Source organism: Fopius arisanus, unplaced genomic scaffold, assembly GCF_000806365.1.
Source record: "Fopius arisanus strain USDA-PBARC FA_bdor unplaced genomic scaffold, ASM80636v1 scaffold00025, whole genome shotgun sequence".
NCBI classification, from domain to species: Eukaryota; Metazoa; Arthropoda; class Insecta; order Hymenoptera; family Braconidae; genus Fopius; species Fopius arisanus.
In genome coordinates, this window is record NW_011887764.1 from 60,158 (window position 1) to 83,670 (window position 23,513).

Consider the following 23,513-nt stretch of genomic DNA (forward strand, 5'->3'; position numbering starts at 1 on the left):
GGTATCTTGTCTGCCGTTTAATTGTAACAAGTAGTGTCTGTGACTAGTTGTGAATAACGCCGAGTGCGTTTTGGTAGGTATACAATCTCTCTCATTTGTTTTATTCATCTGCGAAGGGCATCGCCTCGGCTATGGCCCATTATGTCAGTAGTCATTGCTCTTCCTATTTTGTATCGATCGTTATTATTGCAAGAAATACACTGAGATAGTTGGGGAATTAAATTCTTTGCACTTTGTTGAATATTCTCCGATGTAATTATTGTAATGAAGGCACCGGCAGATATTCCATCGGCCCCTCGCAGCCCTCCTCTTCCACAAACTGGTTAATTCAACACTTTAATTATCATCTCTGGATATGAATCGGTATTAATCAGCGGTGCACATCATTAATCGACTTTCCAAATTTTTGAATATCGATTTGATTATAGCACACACAAATTTGGCACCTACGTTTTATTAATTATTGAATCGTCTGTGTTTCTCATTCATTGAATTTCATTTATTTATCATTATTTATGTGAAATATTGCGAGCGTGTTTGCGTTTCAAACTGGTACGTGCAGTCGCATTGATTTATCATCCAATCAACGTAAATGAAAAATTCATTGTGATTTTTTGTAAATATTCAAAGTGTTCTCTGAATTTTTGATCATTTGATCCGAGAAAAATCTCGAGAAAATCTCGCTAATCGAAAAAACCTTCAATGTGTAATTTTTTTTTTTTCAATTTTATCATTTTTGTAATTTTTTTATTTTTCATTTTTTTGACGCATTCTACAAAACTATATTGATTTTATCGAGTAAATATATAAGTTCCGAAAGTACGATAACTTAGTTGTCTATAATCACTAATTCCAATATCATACAATCACTAAATTATTGCTTTGTCGTACCTTGTATCACACTAATTCTAGACCCTACGTCTTGTGAGTTTGGTTTCTCCCTTTTCTCCACTAGAATCTTAATTTTTAATTCCGTGTTCATTCTAAAAAAAAAAGCCAAAGTCAGATATGATCGTGTTTGAATATTTCAATTTTTTCCCATTCACGGGTACTAATTAATTCTTATTAATGGAATTAAAAAGACACTAGTCGATACATGAGGCTCACATTACAATTTCTTCTTTTGGTATATGAATAATGTCACCTGTGCATTTATAATTGTATCAGCAGATGACAGACATTATTCCGACCACTACGTGTATTCAGTTCTGTAGCCTGCCCATAAATTCACGTCTCTGCAAATTTCACACTCTCGTTAGTAACGAATAAATGGATAAAAAAGGTTCATTTAATATTCATCAGGACAATTACTCATTTCTCCAACACACACTCGATAAATTCATCATATTCAGCACATGCAATGTCGCTCAGTAATTTCAGCATTCGCTTTTAATTTCGAAAGGGGAAGGGAGGGGTTCAATTATTTAATTTTCTGTCAAACGTTATATCCAAAATGATTTTCACTTTATCCGAGAAAAACCCTACACAATATTTATTGACTACCGTTACGATTTCATCATATATCATTCTCTTATATGAATATTCGATTGACTGCCGAGTACTGACTCTAATAAGATGACGATTAGATTAATGGATGTGCCTAGAAATTTGCAACTGCAACTACTAAAATTCCCACGATCGATGGATTCATCAATTAATCGGGAAACAAAGCAGAAGCCAGTGGCTATCAGTACGATATGAAAATACTCGTTGTGATTATCTCATCCTCATGACCATCATTGATTCAATACCTTAGTAATAATTTATCTGGCATTGTCAGATTGGCTAGCAGTGAAAAATCACAACGTCATGGCTTCAACGTGACCCCTCAGAATCCATTCAATCATCGCATTCCTCATATATTCGTTGAGTTCCATTATTCCAGACCCCCTCATCCAATAATCTCATCCTGAAAATTTGTATTTGAAATTCTCTATCGCAATGTACGTACGAGCACGCTGAATAATACATCACTCAACTGTAATTCTCTCATTCTCGCCACTCGACCCCGCATCAGCTAGCATCCTACATACTCTTCCTAACTACTAAAAACTACAAATTTACTTAAAATCCCGCTAACCGAGAGCTATCATCGACTGAAAAATCGTAAAGCCTTAGTAAGTAAAATAACTCTCTTATCGATAAAGCAATTATGACTAGAATTTAATGTATAAAAAGCAAAGCCCCGTCGTATCACTAATTACCAAATAATCTCATCAAGTTTTTTTTTATTTCTATCGTTCGATAGAATACAAAAAAAATCATAACAAAAATTCATCACAATGAGGAAATAAAATGGTAAAACAAAAAATTAACACAGAAATCGTTTCTCCAGCGTTCTTACAGTAGTGATGTCTCCCACCTCAGTGTCTTAAAGAAGAATCCTTGTGGAAAATAAAGTATCGATCGGTGATGGGGACTAACGTGACTCATAATCTATTTAACAGCGCGTGGGTAGATGTATTGTATATACACACTGTAGTGTAGTTTTATAATTCAAGTGAAAGAGAGAATAGGAAAGGCCAGGTCACAGTAACCCTTTTGCCAATGGTCACTATGGATTCAACAGGTGGGTCACATTCCCTTGTTAAATGTTGATGATGATCCATTATCGAATTACATAACGAATGTTAAGTAACATTACCGTGTTCAGCTTTGATATTTCCAATAATTATAGTTTTGGCAAACTACAGCTGCAGGCTAGAGACTGAAGAAACGAATTCAAAACGAGTTGTCCACGCCTGGAAAAATTCAATAACGAACCTACCGTAATGTACTTCGTTTTTATCGATAATAATCATCTTCCGTAAACACAATTTTCAAGTGATTTTCCATCGAATTTCTCCAGACGTAAATCAAGAAATAAATACTACAACAACAATCATCGAAGTTTACTTGAAAAACTACCTAACAGTCTGGACGTATTTAAGGGAATTCGTGCACTAACTTTAACTAAAAAAATAATCATTTCCTTCTTCCTCTTCATCCCCATTTTAAAACCCCAGTCTGTATTCACAACGATCGATTCAAAGATATAAATTGTCATGAAACTACCCTGAATTCCACGCGAGGTATTATCCTGCGTCTTTTTTTCGTTTGAAAAATGAAATACCATAAAGAGAAAAGAAAATAATAAATAAATCGACCGATCGTCGTTACCAATTCAACACTTTGCGTTCCCTCTTCCTGAGAATAAATGTAAATACGGTGAATCACGCGATATGGCTCATAGAAATATTAAAATCCGCTCGATAAATGGGATAAAGACAGATTTATAGTAATGGTTGTGGAGTGGGTTGAGGAAAAGCCATTCAATATTTCTTATATTTTTCGATGTTTGTTTTCTGTCACCTAGGAACCTAAGGAATGTCAAGTAATCTCTTGATAAATTCACAATTTTTTTCAAGAAATAAGCGTATTGGCGTATCAGTGGAGTGACTAGATGCGGCACGAATATTCGGTGATCCGAATGATATTATTCTCCACATTGTCCCCATCGGGTCTTCCACATTGTCATAACTCTTTTATATTTTCCCTTCGTACTGAGACTCCATCGTCACGGCCGTGTGTCGTTGACGTGTCAGTGATAGGCTCAAGTGCTCTCCTCCGTGGGGCCACGTAGCGTTGCATACGATCGCTACAGAGTGGATGTGAAAGAATAAAAAAGACGTGAGAAAGAGAGGCTTCAATAAAAAACAAAGTGAAAAAAAAAATAGTAAAAAAAAAATTTGTTGGGGAGAGGAAAGATCCTATGCGGAATAGAGTGCGGGGGACCCTCGGGGGGATAAGCCTCAACAGGGAACACATACCGGGATGAATCGATATCGTCGCCGGATGAAACCAACTTCATCGTGACAATCGGGGTCACCGCGTTTTATTCGCATAACAGCGTCAAATCTCACGCGAAAATTCGCCCAATTTTTTCCCACTACCAACTGACGATTCTCAGCAACTGATGTGCATTTACCTGCCTCTTTAAGCGCATCAGTTCTCCATGGGGAAAATATAACGATGACAATTTCGAAGCGAGTAATCTAGCATGTTACCTCGATATTTAGCGTATCAACATGACAACCCGGTGTATCGACATCATTACTGCTGTCATCACCATTCTCCCGCTGACATGCTGACTCAAGATGCTTGTTGAGGTATGACTTGAGTGCAAATGATTTATGGCACTTTGGGCACTCGTAATTTTTATCAGACGAGTGTGTCTGCATGTGGGCACGCAGGTTGGAACGATCGGCAAATGCTTTGCCACAGTGGGCACAGCCGTATGGTTTTTCACCAGTGTGGCTGCGTAAGTGTCCCTGGAGTAACCAGGGACGTGAAAACATTTTCCCACATACACCACAGCTGTGGGTCAACTTGTGGGTGAGCACGTGCATCGCTAGTGCTGGCATACTCACGTAGGCCTTGCCACAGTGGATGCATTTTTTTGCTGACTGCGAGTCAATACTGCGATGGGTCTGCTTGTGTCTCGACAAGTTGGACGATGTCGCGTATTGTTTCCCTGCAAGTATATGAATTTTTTTTTTATTTTTTCATCTCTCCTATGAAATATTCTTCTTCACGTCGGGATGAGAAAAATAATCCTCCGAATACGCCTCGCTTCTCAAAATTAATCAGACATTTCTCATCTCAAGTTTTTTTTAAACAAATTGGGGTATTCTAACTGAGAACTGACTCGGTGCGTTTAACTTGGGCCCTTTCCTGTATTTAGATAAATAAAAGAGATGAAATGACAAAGATGAACTTACCACACTCACAACATATATATCTCCCGGACCTGGATGTCTCCGGTTGTTCAGAGCTGCTCTCAGCCTCGGAGCCACTGCCACCAGCCCTCTTATTCTTCGATCTTCCATCCGAAACCAATAGTGTATCAAACGTGTAGCTAGCCGGTTTGACTTCCGCCTGATCGGCAATGGTCTGCACCTCTTTATCCCTCGAATTGGTCTGGGTATTTGGATTATTATTCTCGATATCACTGCTGCATTCCGACGTAGGTGGTGTGAGGGGTGGTGCACCTATCGTTGGTTGCGAGGCAAGAATGGATGGAATAGTCGGTGGTGTGTAGGCGACCAGTATCTCCTGGACTGGGGACAGTGGTATGAAGACACCAGCTGGCCCCTGCTGCATAAGTGTCGCTGGTTCATAGATAATACCAGTCGGCTGTTGATAAAGCGTTGTCCCCCCAAGATCAATGGTGTTCACTTGGTAAATTGGAGATTCCGTTGGCTGGTAGATACTGATCTCCTGGACATTCTCCGTTGGTGGAGATTCGAGGACATTCTGGGGACCAATGGCAACACTAGGTGGTGGCAAGGGCGGCAGTGACCTCGATAATTCAAGAAGGTCATGAGCTGCCTCTGTCTCGGCTGCTGATCTGTCTCTGAACAATGGTGTCTCTTGGATGACACTGCGTGATCTCATTGAGTCCACGCCAACAGTCTGATAAATTGGCTCCGGCTGAATTAGAACTAATGGTGGTGGCGATGATGAGCTTATCTGAATTATGGGATTAGTTGATTCAGAATGGGATGTTATGGTGTCTGCTAATGGATCTAATGGCTCTGATTGTGGGTCTAATGATGGGGACTCTTCAGTGGGCACTTGGGTTATAGTATCAGTTATATGTATCTCCGATTCCATCTTTATCACTTCCATGTTTGATGTTTGAGTTTCTGAAATGGAAATGATGAATTTTTTGATTTTCCTTTTGTTTACCTGGAGATTACGCCCGATGGAGGAGCATATTTACCTTGAGCTGGCGTGGGTGAGACGGATGACGGTGGAGAGACTGGGGATGGTGTCGATAGCTCTACCAGTGATTGACTAGGTTCAGGGGATGGTGAGTCCCTGCTTCTTCCCCATGACTCAAAGCCTCTGGTCACGCTCATGTACTTGTTGCACAAGGCTTTCTTCACCATGTAACACCTCGGCATTTTTTATTTATTTATTTTGTATCCCTTTGTTAACGATTTTATTCACTCGGCAAACACCCTATCACTAATTTCTACTTTACTCTTCTTTTTCTTTATATAAAAATGTAAACACCAATCTGCTGGAGAGGTTCTTCACATCGATTATTATATTTAATTATGAACAGAGGCAAACAAGACAAGTAATTGTTATCTCGTATGTGTTTAGTCGAATTACTTTTCTTGCAGACTATAAATTCTACGTCGTTGCACGCTTTTACAGAGAGTGTTTTTGATAATTTCAATTATTAAAATACGTTTTGTTAAATATTTGTTTTATTACAAAGTGAGCTAGGGTGTGAGCTAATTCAATTAAAATCTCTGGTCGTAAATTGGACTTTATCGAAAAAAAGAGGTGAACACCTCTTGAATTATTCCGTTACCTTATCAACAAAGAGTGAACAATATTTCGATATTAAATTCTCCCGATATTGTTTATAATCCCTCCAAGTGTACCATTTGTTCTTATTGTTAATCTAATATATAATGTACCTTGTTTTAAGTATTGCTTTCGTTGTATTCACGTGGGTGGAAGATAATTACCAATAGAACTACTTACATTAATATAATCAAAAAATGTTTGTTCTTGTTTCTAATAATCAGTCACTTGCGCTACCTCTAACAACTACGGTATAACATTATCATGACATTGATAAAACTCCTGATGTATAATATACCTAGGATCACCAAAGTATCTTATTGATTCTCGCATTTCTCTCAATTTGTGAGGCCGCAATTGAAAAATTGACGAGAGCATGAATTCAATGGTCTGAATGATGTGCATTCTGCAAACATGACTGAAAGTTTTCTCGCTAAGCTAAACAAAATGTCTAGCCACAAAAAGTCAATGCATCAATACAAGTACCAAGAGGCTTGAGTACCCAAAGGCGAATATCACACAGGACGAGCAACAAGTTGGACAACAGGTCGAGGGGGGCCGCACCACAGCCTTTCAACCGTTGGTCGATAACGCGCTGTACACCTTCTTCAATTCTCACAATATTCCCACTCATAGGAATTCCTCATTGTTAAGAAAATACAATAGTTGAGCTTCTAGTGCATCACCAAGGATGAAGGGGCGCGAGGCCCTCCCACGATTCCAAGGAATTAGTCGCTGGCAAAGGCTTCGAGGGTGTGAATGCATTAAGGGTAGAGAGAAAAAAAAAGTCCAAGTGATACAACCCCGGATTGGACTCTGACTCGCTGCGGCGAGAGTGTGCAAGCCCCTTTACCCTCGTAGCATCCCCCGACGCCAGCACCACCACCACCACCAACTACCCCACCAGTACGTATTATACCTTGCACACAACCGGCACATACAAATGCATACAACCAAACCTCACCAATGCCCTACGTGCTATATAACAAGTATTGCCCACCACTACACTCATCCATGGGCTGCTTCGCCCGGGGTTAAAACGCACTTTGCCAATTTCACGTTATCCCCCACTCGTTATTATCACCGATAATAATCGATCAATCGGTACAACCGCACGTTAAATCACTGGATGAGATACTAGTCTTTTGTCCAGGTGTACTTTTAACTGTTAAAACACGATGGTTATCCAAGTATTAAGGGTATACCCACCTGTGGGCGCAGAAGCAACAATTGTCCGCCGTAGTGCGGAGGGTAGACCGACTACATGGCTCGTCCGGGTGTGGCTGGGGTGCAACTGCCGCGTTCACGACGCCCCCGTGTTCCACGTTATTCGCGCCTGCGTTCAATCAACGGCATACAACCATTTCAATATAAGCAACCCCTCGGTGACGGCTGAATTGACAAACCAGGGGGATTTTTTTCCCCTTGCTGGGGCCTATGCCTCTTCTTTCGCCCCAGGTCGATGCGGTGGGCCTCTTGATGCGACGCTACTGCCTTCACTTGGAACCCTTGTCGAAAAAATAAAAGATACCGAGTGGATCTCATTGGGTAGGGGAAGAAACCAACGGGTAACCCAGTGGCAGGGCCATCCACGGAGGAGAGAATACTCTCCTTCGGCGTCGCCTCGGCGATGCGCCATCCATCGATTTTACAAGTTCGGGCCACCAGACCAACACCTGTTACCGCCAGATAGTACGGCGCTGCACGTTATTCCCTGGGCTCTCCCTCTAACCCATGGAAAGCTCGTTGCACACCCCCACCTACCCCTCGGGTTACTGCACACCCCTTTTTCAAGCCACCCTCGCGTACGCCTCTCCGACCAATCGATAACGACGCCAGACGCGGCAACGCGTCGCGCGCCACCCCCCGAGGACAAACCATACCACTCGCCAATACACCGCTTTTCATTATCCTTTTTTTTAAACCCCCCGAGGGGTGCCTGAATTTACAGGGGATTTCCTAGTCTTCGAGTATTCGGCAGACTCCGCGGCCATCAGCTCGCCGAGTCGGTGAGCAAAAATTGTCTCGACTAATTAATAGTTCTGATGAATAATTAAAGTTCCGTCCGAGCGACGACTGGAGCTCAATACTATTTCCAGCGGCTTTTTCTTATTTCTATTAAATTTATAGTTTTTTTAACCATTTTCAATTTGATAGCTGATGAATGAAGATGGATGGGGTAGATGTACTTTCATAATTCAGTCTGCATTTTATTTATGAATGCAATCGCCGAGCTAGCCTTTGATGTCTGAGACTTACGCGCCTGGTTTTACTACATTTTTTTTCTCAGCTCGTTCGTCTCAAAGGGACTTCCACGTAGAATTCAACGGTTCGAGGTAGATTGAAAAATAGGGGCCATGTAGGTAAAAAATTTCCACGTGGATTTAACAATTTTTTATCAGACTTTGCGGAAGGTGAAAAAACGAGAAACATTTATTTGACGACAATCATTTTATTTTTCTCTTTCGGCTTGTCTAAGTGAACTTTTCCATTTTTTTTTGTCAACGTGACACGTTAATTATCGTGATAAAAATGTTTGAGAGCAGTCTGACTGGTGTCGGAGTGCAAAAAGAGGAGGGGAGAGGAAAAATAGAGACCGCAGTTGGCAAGCTATAAACCAGCCCCGGGGCTAGTGCTGCAGACACTCGTTCGGTATATACATGAGAGGGTGAGAGGGCGAGAGGGTGAGAGGGTGAAAGAGGGTGGAGGAAGCGAGAGGCCTCGGCAAGCTGCCCCCCAGCGCGAATTATTGAATGCGAGGTGCACGGAAACACGAACCGTTGCCGAGCGACCAATACGACGTCGTAGTTCGTCGTTCGGCAACGGCAATGGATTTTCGTCAAGTGAACAAAAACCTTTTTATTCCACAGATATTAACTAAATAAAAACAGCCCCTCGATATAATACAATTCAAACGAAAACGATGAAATACTGAATTCCATCCTCTGAATTTCAATATCATTTATACTCCGGAGCTGTGGTATAACGTCATCGATGAATTTCACCAGGTGAGTGAGCCCGGAAATTGAACCCTATACAAATAGAAAACCCAAGGATTTTAATTAATAAAATCTGAATAAAAATGTCCCATCCCTCCCCAATGGAAATTCGATTTTATTGAACTGTTGCAGATGTGCAGCTGACGCTGCAGACTATAGCCGAGGGGTTGGAGAATTTTTCCCCACGGAATCCGAAGCGTAAACGCTTGGGCAAATATTCCGAGACGTGATGTACATCAAGTGTTTGATTCCAAGTCATAAAAGGGGAAGATGAGTCACAGGAATCCCCATGCCCCGCTTCAATTCAAAAAAAAAAAAAAAAGGGGGACGATTCCTTGGAATACATATCGGTTGGGACGCATCGGGGACAGGGTAAACGAGGGAGAGGGCGGAAAAATGGAGGAAAGAAAAATATCACAGTTGTGTCCCATCGCAAAGTACCAGGGGGAGTCTCCGGATGTCTCTGGCATGTTCCCTACATTTCCCTTTTACCTCCCCCTTGGAGATTTTTTTTTTTCCCTCAAAAAGCCCTGGCACTGAGAGTCAACGCCATTGTCATTTTCAACCACCCCTCAAGTTATAACTGGAGGGAGTTTATTGGGCTCCTCAGCTAGTAGACACACTCACACACACGATGGATTCGCTTCCTCTACTAGTTCGACGACCCCAAACCCAGAGAGCCCACCGTAAAAGAGGGTCGAGACTTGAATAATGATGGACGTGTTGCCATTCTGCAACAGCGTCACAGTTTACGTATCCTCGGCTCACTCTCCCCCCCTCATTCTGTCTCACATCGACAATTCTCTCTGTGTCATCAGCATTTAATTCGTACGGGGCAATGCAGTCGTTCAATGTCCAATTCGATTTCTACCCCTCCGACTACTGTTCGTATCGGCCAATTTCACCGATTGCCATCGGACTAACGTACCCGTACTTTCGTTAAATCGAATTTTCCTATTTTCTCTGATCAATCAGTCTGCCCGAGCTATTTTATATCTCTATTTTTCCTTCGCCGTGGTATTTAGCCTCATCGGGCCCATCCTCTCGGAAATTTTCAAATTAACGGAATTGAGTTAATGCCAACGTTGTTGCATTATTTAACACGACTAACTCTCGTCGGGTGATTACGTATTTACATTCAATTTCACCCAAGTTCAAAATAATTCATTCATTCAAAAACCCGTCGCTGTTTTCAAAAATTTTTCAAACTACTATTTCCATCTGTGAATTACCATTATTCATAATTTTTCGTTAAGAATAAATAATAGATGTCCTATATTTCAATTACCCTGTCATTTATTATTAGTTATCAATTACTACCGATTCGTGAAAATTCCATCAATTCAATTTTTTCTAAAATACCCGAGGGAAATAAAAACCAATCTCCCTCAGTACCATCTCCGAATCCGCTAATCAAAGATGCAACAGTTTCATTTGAAAATGGCAATGATTTCCACGGACTGCAGTCTGCTTCTGTATGAGCCAGTGGCTATTTAATCTCCATCATAATTAGGGTCTCCAAGAGGTCTCTCTGAACGAACAGTGAGGAAGAAATCGTTCAAATATTAGCATCATTAGTCCACTTGACTTGCAACCCACCAAGAGAAAAAAAAAGAGTAAATAACAAATAGCCATTCAACATTGACATTCGTGAAGAAGTTTAAAGAAAGAATAATATTTACATTGGTAATCTCCCGATTCGAAATGGTTTTCCAAGAGGCAGTAGGATCGATTAGGCTCGTGGGCAGGCCCGAGTGGAGTCTCCACCCCAGTGAAATCGATGAGAAACTCGAGTGAGATAGAGAATCACGGAGGAAACTATGTATATAACACAACTAACATGTATGTGTATGTGCAACACTGCATGCCTCCTCTTCTTGGTTCGTAACGTTCGCCCGAGGGGGTTGAGGGGTTTAGGGGGTGGCTTTGGCTCGATGCTCGCAATAATTTATGAGAGCCCTAGAGCACCTCCTGATTTAGGTCCCGATTCGATTCTCTCCGTGTTTAAGGGTAGAAAACCATTAAATCCATGACTATACAACAGCCACGGTATAACTCCGAGTGCACCTAAAATCACACGTTTGTCTCAGGGTCTCACCTTTCACGTTTAAATGCCAGTAATCAGTGAATGAAATTAACCAGAGCTCAACTCACAAAAGCGTCTCACTTTGCTTGTCAGCCATAAATAAACTCACAAGCACGCAATTCAACGATGGCCTTATCAATCTAGTAATATCTTATCCGCGCGTGGCTATCCCTATCTCTCCCACTCCACACCCATCCGGTAGCATGAGAATCGACCTAAAAACTCTCGCGTCACCAATTTTCTTGTTTTTCTTTTATCAGCCACTTTTTCATCATCAATCTTAACCTCTCAGACTACACTCACGAAAATTTCTCCAACTTTCGGTCTTAATGTCATCAGAATTTCCAATTATATGAGCCTTAACTGAATTTTAATTAAAAACGGTCTCTTAATTTACAATTGGGTTCTATACATACGTACGGTACGTGATGATTGATTTTTCAATGAATGCTCATCGTCAAAATTTCACATCAACCACAATAAATTTTTCAATAGATTGTAAATTCAGGAAAATTGTTGGATAACTTTTAAAAATTCACGCGACCCCATATATCTGAAAACAAAATAATTATAATCTCCATGAACTTAATTGAATCATTACTGAAGAATTATTATAAATTTAAAGTACAATTTCCTTACAGTGCTCCCCCTATTATTGTCCTTTAAATAATCACGCCGAGGGAAATCACGCTGAATGACTCACGTGTCATCGTGAACCGGTAATTAAGACTCCAGAAATAATTTCCAGATAGGAGATTTCATATTTCATGCGCTCATTACCTCGTTGGGGCTCGTTAATCAGCTGTGCGAGCTTTGAAGTTGCCCCAGATAATGGTGAAAGGGAAAAGGAGAAACCTTTAAAAAAAAAGTCATGAAAACACTGGGTAAAATTCGACTAATGAATGCACCTCTTGCATCTCGGGGACTAGAGGTAGGTGTTTTCAGTTTGAAAAGGCAACTGCAAGAGTGTGAGTAACATAGACACTGCGTGTACATAACGCAAAAGGGTGAGAGAGGGGGTAGAGAGATTCAAGTGGTATATCCACAGGTAGTTGACTTTGCTGGCCGTGTTTTCTGGGAGCAAAGATTCGCAACTGGTGTGCATTCGCCCGCGCGCACGCCCACACCCACCCTCTCCGTCGCCATTCCCTTTACCATTCCCCATGTGTTGGTGTTGAAGCGTATTTATGTGCGATGGAGTTATTCTCTCTTTTGAAAAAAACCCCGGAAAAGTAGGATTTACGACTAACTCCTTGCGGACTTGACAACAAATAAACCCCAATGGTGAATTTGTCACGTGAATTTATCCACATAAACGCTGATATTTGTTCTCAAAAGAGTCCATCGATACTGGAGATAAAGAGAAACGAAAAATCAACTTTAAAAATTGTCAAAATCACATCACTATCTCACGGATTGATAAAAATAAAGCAATTTCACGAGTCACGCTAGTCCTGTTGTTCCCCGAATTCCCCGAACCGCGGGGTGTAAACGTAAAGCGCAGAATGTACGGTCCTTCGGGGATAATGATCGATTAATAATTCAGAGAGAACAGGGGCTTCGTCGTGTGATTACCATCAGGAGTTACACTTCCGCATTGAACCCAGCTAAAACAATCGGAGAAAAAAAAAATAGAATGCATAAAACATTGACCCTTTAAATCCCCTCAACCCCTGGGGGCCCGGCGGAACGAAATAAAACCACATATTCCTCTCCCTCTTTCATTAAAGAACTAGTGGGGTTTCGAGGGGGTATAGATGCCAGTGAAATCGACCAAGCCTCGGCCAGGTGTTCAACAGCCATATGTGTGTACCGTTCGATTGAACGAGGAGTAAAAAAAAAAAATAAATAAAGGAGAGCTGAAGGGAGAGGGTTCAGAGGAGTCGCGTTGGCGTGGGTCAGTAGACGGTGAAGGGAGTAAAGGCCAGTGGGATATTCGATACGTGGCGTTGAGGGGTGGTGGTGGTACCCAAGAGTTTGCTAGCGTTCCCCAGCGTTCCCTAGCGTTCCCTAGCGTTCCCTAGCGTGTCCTAGCGTGGCACGTGGGGCAATACCAGGTGTTGCCTCGGCAGTCGCTCGTACGGGTCGATTATCCCCATTTGCGCATGTGCCAGGAGCCACCGCCTGACACCCCCTCTCACTTCTTGGTGCTCTCACACATCCCAACCAATTCTCCAACCAACTACAAATGTCTTTCAGCCTCGATTTTTCTCGCATTGTCCGCCAAAGAACGGAGATATGAGAATAAAAAATAAAAAGAACGATTGCTCTAGCAATTTTTGTTTTTTCGCCCTCTCATTCCCGATCTTTTGTGAATTTCTTCATTAATTATAATTTCTGAAAGCCTCGTGCTCTGGGGTAGCGCATAGCTGGACAGCACTGGGAGGAAAAATCGGGGTGAGCCGCAGTAACCCAGTGGTATGAGGAGGGGGATGAAGTGGTGGTGAGGGACAAGGGGATGGAGCAGTAGTTTTGAGGAGTAGGGGTAGAGATGGATGTATGGAGGATGGAGAAGGAGGAAGTGGAACGTCTGCGCGGAGGGTTGAAAAGGCTCTATGTATTGTAGGCAACCCCTCACATTTCTAAATGACTCGGTGTGTGTTGGTGGGCTCTGCCACCGCCTGACAGTCTCTGCTGCACCCCGTACGGGTATTGGGAAAAGCCCCAAACCCCGCAACAATCGTTCGGTTCCATACACCGTCAGAGACAGCAGTGGAGTTAACATCATCCAGTGGCAAATACAAATTCATTGATAATACCACTGAGACATCGACAACGACGACATCGACGTCCTCTTCATCGTTATTCATCATCCTGATCATTTGAAATTCTTGTATCAAGGGGATGACACGATCTCCAATTTTGACATTGAGATCAGTCTTGAGATCAGCGAGAAGTTAATCAGTGATTGAGTGAGGCAAACTGAGGTGCTACAGCAAAAGGAATAAACAACGATGATAACAGTGGAGGATATGTGGTTAGCTGTGCTTTGAGAGCCGAATGACGAGGTACCGTGGCTCGCTTACGCCACCGAAGCCGGCTAACGCGAGTCACCACCAGAGGAGGCTAAAAATTTGCGTTAAACGAAGCCGACGGAGACGCCGTCGGTGTCGCGTTGTCGGTGGTGAAAATCAAATAATAAATGGTGTTGGTGGTGGTTATAGTGCTGGGTGTTAACGAGTTCAAGTGATACTGCACTCGGAAGATTGAATTACCTCGGTAATCTCCCGAGTTCAATTATCCCTGAAGTTAATACAATAGAGATAAGAGATAATTGAGGCAATTCAAAATGCCGCGCTGTTTGATGGCTAAAAAATGGAAGGCTTATCCGTGGCCGGACAGGCAGGATGACGATGAGAGTAGTACGGCTGAGGCCAAGGATACCATCGAGATAACGAGCACTGGTAGAGAGTTGATTGACACCGTCCATGATAGGAGACGAATGATGGTCGATACCGAAGAGGAGGAGATTGACGTTGTTGGTGATAGCACGAGTGACGGCAACAGGGCTAATCAGCAGACATGCTGGGGTCCACACAGCCCCACTGCCGGCACCACAGCACCTAGTCCACCACCTCTCAATGCCTCGGGAGCATTATACTACCATGGTAAGCCCAAAATCCCATCAATATTCATTATCATTTATTCTATTCATCTATTCCCATAACTGCAATCACCCTTTGCGCCACTTATCCTCTATGCCACGCCCCAAGTTCACATTTATCCCTCAGAAAAATATAGGAGGAAAGGAGAAGTATTAAATCCCCTCGTGAAAACAACGTTGAAAAGTTTTCATAACTTTACGGATTTGTTTCATAAAGTTTGTTTTACCATTTTTCTTTCCTCATGTTTTTTTTTCAGTTTTTTTTTTTTAAACAGTTCCAACGACTTTTCGTGGATGACGCTTGTGCCCACCCCTCCGGGCGAGGCCGCGTGTTGCGCAGACTTTCGCGTGTTACCACTGTCTCGCTCGGCTACACTCATTCTTTCATCTCCAGTACTCAACCACCGACCCTCAATTCCACCCCCTCTGTGTCTAAACTGTCCGGAATGAGGGGCGGTGATTCGTGCCATCCTTGAGGAAGAAATCCACCCTCGGAATGACATACGTGACAGATAAATGTGTGTTACCACTTACATGTACGATACGCACATTGTATCAATGAGGGGAAGAGGGATGACTCCAACTAAAACGCTCATGAGACGTGATGGAACTACCGAAACGTCTCTGAGCAACCACTCTAATGTCTCCTGTTATCTTATTGTCCGATTGGATTACCAGTGTCCTCCGTATAAAAGTCCTGATTCTCTCTCGTCTAGGAATCTCTTCTTATTTTTTTTTCCATTTAACTAGCAGAGCACGCCGATGTTACACAGATGAGATTCTCAAGATAGATGGACACGAGGACAATCGAAAGTTTCTTTTCTTTTCTTTATTGAGTCTCTCTCCTCGGATTGAAGTGATGTGGGTGCACCCCCAATGTCTACATCAGTTTCGAGGGGATAAATGACAGAAATATTATCGCAACTCATTTTTTATTTCAACCTCTACTAGTGGCCATTCCTACTGCCAATCGAAGGAGTGTTAATGAAAATAAATGAGTGTCAGGTAGTTTCCACTGGTTTAATTGCTGTCAGATTGATTGACGGCACCAGCGGACTAGCCTGACGGCTTATCACTCTGGCAAATGGATTAACGCGTGCGTCAAACAGTTATTGCGGGACGAGCCTTGAGCTTTGCCGGGGGGACGAATGTAGAAAATTTTTTAAATCAAAATGAAACCAGAGAGAAATGGTATAGGAGAGTATGGCGTCGGTTGCTCTCACCTTTTGCCCTCGTGCTTTTACAGGGGTTCCTTTTCGATCCGATCGGCGCATTGCCAGTTTAATGCCCAGACCCGCCGATTCTACTATAACCCTAGCCTTCTACTCCTCAACTTTCATTTTTCCCATTCCCCCACGAATTTTCATTTCTTCTCATTCTCTCCGTGCATATAGCAAACTATTATTACTCCCACGCGATAAAAGTAACCTTTGTGCCAGGTTTTTTCCACCCCTCAGGCCCTAATCTCAATTTCTTACAAAAAAATAAAACTAAAAATGAAACTGGTAAACTGACCTTCAAGTACAAATATCACCAATTCATATATCCCATGATATTATATTTTGCACACAAATCGATTATCGCGAAAAAGACGGTGTAAACTTACTCAACAAGTGGTCAGTTGGCCTCTGTGTACGTGACGAGGCACTTGTACGTTAAAAAAAAAAAACCAAACAAACAGCACCATTTTAATCTGAAATAAAACGAGTCTCTCCGATAGGAGAAATATCAACATTTTGAGGAGAAAATAAATTTCCAATTGAATCATCAGATTGAATGCGACACTGTGAGCAAAGAGATTGGGTTCTGTGGCCTATCCAGTGAGAGTAATACAATCGTATCACCGAGTAGATAGATTTAATATCGGTTTTGGTGAGGATCAAGCGGATTGTGAATAGAGAGTGGCCTCCTCGAAACACCCACGGGAACAGTGGAAAATATCAACAGCCCGGCGGCGTGCAGCCGAGCGTCCATTCGATGTTATTGATCCTTTCCCCTTCTGTTGATGAAATGCATGTCTAGATACAGACTAGGACCCTCTCCTACCTCTTCAACAACCTACCCGTCCCCCCCCTCACACTCCCATCCACATCAAAAACACCCATCCACCCATCCACCCCCTTCGAGTTCTATCTGTTGACTTCCTTTTATTTCAAGCCAATAATAGCTAGGCCAACCCGGAGTCGAAGATCGATAGCACAATTTTCTGATTTATTGTTTTCCATGCCCTCCCTCACCCCTTCGCCCGCCCACCATTATTTTTTTTTTCCATCTCACACAGCCACACATTACATACGTATTGTACCTGTGGAAGTGTGAAACGCCTTGGCGTGTAACAAATTGGATTTTAAACGAGAGCTCACAGGAACCATTCCTCGTTAATTTGCATTTTGCCTGCATTCCATTTTCCTACCGTATTCGCTTATATATTTTTTTTTATTATAAATCAATCTAACGGGGTCTCATTTCATTATTAATTAACGGTGCAGATGTGAGAAGACTGGGAAAATGGGAAAATGGAAAAAGTGTTGTCGCTTTCACGTAAATAAAGAATTTGCGATGGAGCCAACCAAGTGGCACCCTCCGATCGAACCTCAAAACGGCACGATCTTGATAACAATCACGTGAACGTTTTGAATTTTTCTTTTTTTTTCCACTCTTGTACTGTGAAGCGAGTGTCGTTTTGAACGACAGATGCAAGGCCGTCACGTATTATTTCACCCATATTTTCTTCCTCCTTTGCATCGAATATTTTTCATGCTACCGTGCAACAGATACATGCAGGGGTGGCCTTTTTTCCTTCCTCATTTACGTGCATAATACTGTGATTATTTCTACAATAGTTCATGGCTCTCAACCACCGGTTAAACTGGTGGCTGCCGTGTGTATGTGCAGCATGTGCAGAGAGCACGATAATGGCGGCACATGGCAGAAACAGCTGTCGCACGATCCAGGAAATGGAACGGGCCTGCAGCAGTCACCCGGGGGGGCTGATTCATCATGATTCAAATATTTATATCGTGAGGAGGGAGGGGAATCCTCCATTCATTTTCCCCCGTGGAAAGTCTATCAGTTTTTCCCAACATTTCAATCCATTTTTTACACGATTTTAGGAAAATATGGGGGAAAATTGAGTGAGGATAAATTATTCTGGTTTAATACAATCAGACATGCCGCTGCAGTCAATTTTTAAGGCTCATATTCAATTGAAGATTGAATTAACGTGGGGAGCTTTAATTCTGGTTTATTTATAGTAGAGCCTAGACTATTTGAGTTCATTTGAATTTTCGCGGAACGGTGAAATTTAATGGATTTTGTTAAATATTCCTGCTAACTCAGGAGTAAATTTTAATAAAAATTACTCTCCTCCTATTTCTGCGTTGTCATTAAACGTTAAATTCCTCCACGAACTCGTCTCTATCTCGAGAAGGTCTCAAGATCATTATTCGAGGGAAAATCCTTGCGGGACCAGAGGCGTGTCCTGAATGAATAATGTACCATTCCGGTGATCGGAGCGATTTATTACACTCCTCAGTGGCAGACACTATATCGGGTTTTAAGAAAAGGCAATGTGAATGCTTCTGTTCAGGCGAGTTGAAATTCCAAATTGGCACCGGGTGGCCGGTGGGGGTGGACGAGAAAAAAAGAAGAATACTAGTAAAACGATCACCCAAGTATGAGAGGGAGAATGTCATTGGTGAAATCCGACGAAAAGTTTCCGAGAGATGGAGAATTTCGTCTGTACAGACTGTGGAATCCGCTTTGGGAAAATCCTCGAGGACATCTTAGAATTTCAAACTTTTTCCAGTTGCCCCTTTCGACAAAGGGTCGTTGATGTTTTCAAATTCAATTCCATGTATCCTCTCGCACCGTATCCCTGTTTTCCATGACAAACACCAGAATTTTTCCCTGGTGAGCCCCTCGGCATTTGAGCAGTCAGAAGATAAATCGTAAATCGTGTAGTCGCGTGCCCATCATAAGTACACACAGGGTGATATGATGCAGATGATCCCGGGCTAGTGTCACATTAATACCGAATATATCTCCCTTCCACTCGATCAATCGAGTTCAATCCCTCGGTAGCGGTTACGCCTCACTAGACCTTTTCAACCATCCCACACATCCCTCACCCCCTCCTCCCATTCGCACTAAAACCAGTCCCGTCAACAATTAATCTCAAAATAACCATTTAAACTGCTTGTACCTTGCAGGCTATGCCCACGAGTCCTGGCTGAATCATGAGGAGCCCCCAAAATACGCAACCCTGCGGTCAGCAGCAGAATTAGCGAGACCAGTAGCTGATTCACCACCACCTCAGCATGATCATCAGCCGAACATTGTCCACCTCACCACAACCCCGGCATCCCAGGCATCCCAGCACAGTATGAACTTGCCTCGCAACAAGAGCCTATCGATGTGTTTCACCAGTACCGGTACAGCCCTCTCCCTTCCCCCAAAGAAGAAGGACATCTACCGACCCTACAGCCTGCAACCCACCACTGAGATAATCCGAAGTTCCCCAGAGGAAGAGCTATCAGCAGCCCAAGCAATCCTCGACTTGAGTGCCTCACCCGCAGCACCAACGCATTCCCTCTTCATTCATACCCTCTCACTGCCACCACCAGCACCAGCGGCTCAGCCAGCAGTACCAACCCCCCAACCCATCCAACCAACACCAATACCGGTATCAGTTCTGGTGCCAGTACCCCACAATACTCAAACACGTCAGGTGGCAAGCCCGGAGCCGCGAACTCTTGAGGAAACCCCAGACGACGCCAATATCTCCAACGGTGCTAGCAACAAAACCGTTGCTTACACCTACGAGGCCTTCTTCGTATCCGATGGAAGATCAAAGAGACGCTCAAGTACAGCTGCTGCTGTACCCGAGAAGGAAGCCGCCCAACCAGAGAGGCCAAAATTCACGTGCACCGAGTGCGGCAAGCAATACGCAACATCATCAAATCTATCGAGACACAAGCAGACTCACAGAAGTTTAGACTCGCAATCAGCCAAAAAGTGTATTCACTGTGGCAAAGCATACGTGAGTATGCCAGCCCTGGCAATGCACGTGCTGACCCACAAATTGGCCCACAGTTGTGGCGTGTGTGGTAAAATGTTTTCGCGTCCATGGTTGCTGCAGGGCCACTTGCGCAGTCATACGGGTGAAAAACCGTACGGCTGTGCACACTGTGGCAAAGCATTTGCCGATCGTTCGAATCTTAGAGCCCACATGCAGACACACTCGGCTGACAAGAACTACGAGTGCTCAAGGTGTCACAAAACATTTGCCCTCAAGTCGTACCTGAATAAACACCTTGAGTCGGCTTGTTTAAGGGACGATGAGCTACCGCCCCAGCAGACGACCAACGGTCAACACTCGCCCCCATTGAATCGTGGATTGTAGCAGCACTCCGGTGACGATGATTTGTCAGAGGCTGAGAGCTAACGACAGCATCCAGTAAATACCAGTGGAAAGCTTTTGGAGTAGATCTTTATTTTTCTTTTGTTCTATCCTGATTTAGACATTTAGGTAGAATTGCCGAAGGCTCTCGATGAACGACTGGTGGCGTCATGCAGCCCTTCTCGGGCCAGCAACAGGGGGCCCTGTGGATTAGCAACAAGTGCACGAATTACGTGTTACTCACCCTGAAGACCTCGCCAATTCACTGACTCATAATACGATAAAAAGCATACCGATGAGACCTACCATGGGCCTGCTCTGTACATGAGGTTTGAGAAGTAGACTAAGTAGTAAAGTGCCAGTTTGCGGAGCGTTAAGCGTCTTCGAGTCCGCGCGGAAAGACTGTGCGGTTGGAGCGTCGGTAGTCGATCAATTCCCCTTGGGGGCATTAAAACAGAATAGTTCGGGCCAATCTTGAATAACCGCGGGGAAAAAAAGCATTTATCAAACTTTCTGTTGTACTCCACCTGGGGGGAGGATCCCAGGGTACATCCCATTCACTGCCCACGCTCTGACTGATGACGATTGTGAAAAATAAATGTGGCGATTATTTACGTCATGTGTAGAATTAACGAGGGAACGAAGATTTGCAAAGTAGATTAAGTAGAAAAGTGCCAGTAGAGAAATGATTAACATTCATAAAAACGTCCAGTAATTGTTAAGTCAAATAAACCATGAAAATGAAAAAATAACAAAAAAAGTCATAACGATATTATTAAAAACGATGGAGATTGATGTGAGGATAAAAACGTCGAATTGGTGACGTCCACAATGCTGCAGTTCTAGTCACTCTAGTCGATTTTCGTTATACCTTTATCCAGGTATACATAATTATATATATACACGAATATATTCTATACATATACAAAGGTATATATTAAATCCAGAAAATGATGAAAAATGAACAAAAAAATTAATACAACAAATAGTTTATATTACGATTAGGTGATGAAAATCGAGATTTCTAGTCAAGCACAAGGCGATAAATGCGATTATAATAAATCTTTTTAGCTGCCTGAATTCAATAACGCGCGTAAACGAGGACGCAAAACTTCGCGAATCTAATCTAAAACTAATAACTGTATCCTTTTTCTTGAAAATCCTATTGACAACATCTTGAAGAATCCTAAAAACTCAAACTAATACTCCTCTTTAGAACTTCTCCTTCGTATTTCCGGGGCGGCGGCCGTTTTCAAATCATGCCCCCCCCCCCTCATTCACTCCCTCATTCACCCCCTCATTCACCCCATTCCTTTCCTTGCTTTTCCTTTCCTCGCACCCTAAAAATCCCCTTTCACCCTATTCTATCTCCTTCGAAAGCCGCCTATCGGACAAGAGGCGCATCGGGCGCGTAACATTCTCCGCGTTAATGGATGCGGTTATAGTAGTTTCATAAAGCGCATATACCCCAAAACTATGTTCATATTACTTTGGCTTTTGGGTTTTACGAGTAAATAGGTATTCACTGTCATTACAATCGCATTAAACCCGGTGGTATATTATCATTATCTGGACGTTTGTTGCCTCCAGGGAGGGGAATGAAAAATGGGGCGAGTGTAGATCGTGAACCACGCGCTGAAACATGAAACGTGATTAAATGTTACGGTCAATAACACAATTTGAACTGAATTTTTTTTTTTGTCCTGGAAAATAGAATGAACCCGTTACTATATTTTCTCGAGATACCTTTACCGAAAACCGCATTCATTAACTCGTTTGAATGTTGGCAACTGACGCAACAACTCACCTGACGATAACCACTCCGGATTTTGCGATCGAGTTGTATTGTTATGAACATATTTTATATAGAGAACAAAATAATGCAAAAAGTCCCAATATAGTATTATATGAGGACACGTGATGTTACGGTCTCAAAAGCAATGTTTCGAAACAACGAATTCTATGATTAAATAGAAATGAAAACCACATAACAACATCGAAATGAATTTTAATTAATGCGAAATCCAATATTATCGGTGAGGTTTAACGTATCTTTAAGATGCTTCGGGTAAAAGCAATTATCGTCCTGCAGGCATGTTCAATAATTCAGCCAATAAGCTGTTTGAATTATTATATTTTGTATATGAAAAATAATAGAGTGAGTCGCAATTACAAGACTTGTCTCCAGCATAACCCACAGAAATTCGTAAATATTTAATTAATCGGTGAACATGTCTGCAGTGGCATTTATGCTCTTTAATATTTATCAATCGCGGAAGCTTCGACGCCCTCGGTACTAGGTTGAGAGAGAATCACCATTACTCCATGAAATAAAGATACTACAAGTCTTTTATAATGTAACGACAAATAATCTGATTGCATGTACAGTAGATCAATTTGCAGACGCAATATTTTCACTGTAGTCCTAACGATTCAAGTGAACATTAAAGGGAAAAATAATAGAATCGAGTGAAATATTGAATGCGTGTGATTAACAAAGAATTTCCCCCGCCTGTAGTACTGCGATATTGCATCGAAGCCAACCCTTACACACGCGAAGCATTAATAAACAAACGAGACGAATAAAAAAATTAGAATTAATACATTTACCATTTTTTTGCGCCAAACTAACATCAGAGTAGACTGATCGAGTATTTGCTACTGACTCGGCGATTTTAATATAAGATTTATAGTTTCTAATTATATTTATTTATTATAATTTATTTTCTAGTCAAATTCATTCGTTGAAATTGACATTTTGTGACTGATTATGTATACAACTTCTAGTCCCCCATGCATTTATGTAATTTATTTGATTGTATTTATTTCAATGATTATTTATTATTGTACCAATACAACGACTCGATACAACGATCGACCAAGTGATTGTTTCCTTATTTTTTCCTTATTTATTTTCATTTTTTCAGATATTTTTATTCTCATTTTCTCTGTAGAGACCTAGATCTATCAAACGCACGTTATACTCGGTTATTTTATCATTATATATACGGGAACGATAACAGGAACTAACGAAAGAAGAGCATATCCAGGTTTTCGTCC

General features: G+C 42.2%; 2 protein-coding genes across 5 annotated transcripts in view; one reads left to right on the forward strand and one right to left on the reverse strand.

Annotated features, from left to right (window-relative positions):
- Nucleotides 1-57: 57 nt before the first annotated feature.
- LOC105264749 (protein snail) overlaps nt 58-23,513 on the reverse strand; it is a 34,731-nt gene continuing 11,275 nt past the window's right edge. The window contains exons 1-5 of one of the 4 annotated variants that reach the window (XR_892015.1): nt 5,765-7,709; nt 4,761-5,687; nt 4,047-4,513; nt 1,145-1,235; nt 58-983 (exon numbers count right to left, since the gene is read on the reverse strand). Coding sequence is in view for 2 of the 4 variants with exons in the window: in XM_011301843.1 (XP_011300145.1) it covers nt 3,593-3,637; nt 4,047-4,513; nt 4,761-5,687; nt 5,765-5,948 (1,623 nt within the window). In the remaining 2 variants the exon portion in view is untranslated. Of the gene's footprint in view, nt 984-1,007; nt 1,236-3,550; nt 3,638-4,046; nt 4,514-4,760; nt 5,688-5,764; nt 7,710-23,513 lie in introns of those variants that run through there. The other 3 variants (XM_011301844.1, XM_011301843.1, XR_892016.1) reach the window with 3 other exon arrangements.
- On the forward strand, nt 14,549-21,312 carry scrt (scratch). The gene is made up of 2 exons (XM_011301845.1): nt 14,549-15,056; nt 19,264-21,312. Exons 1-2 carry the CDS (start codon nt 14,738-14,740, stop codon nt 20,454-20,456), a joined length of 1,512 nt encoding a protein of 503 aa, XP_011300147.1. The 5' UTR covers nt 14,549-14,737; the 3' UTR covers nt 20,457-21,312.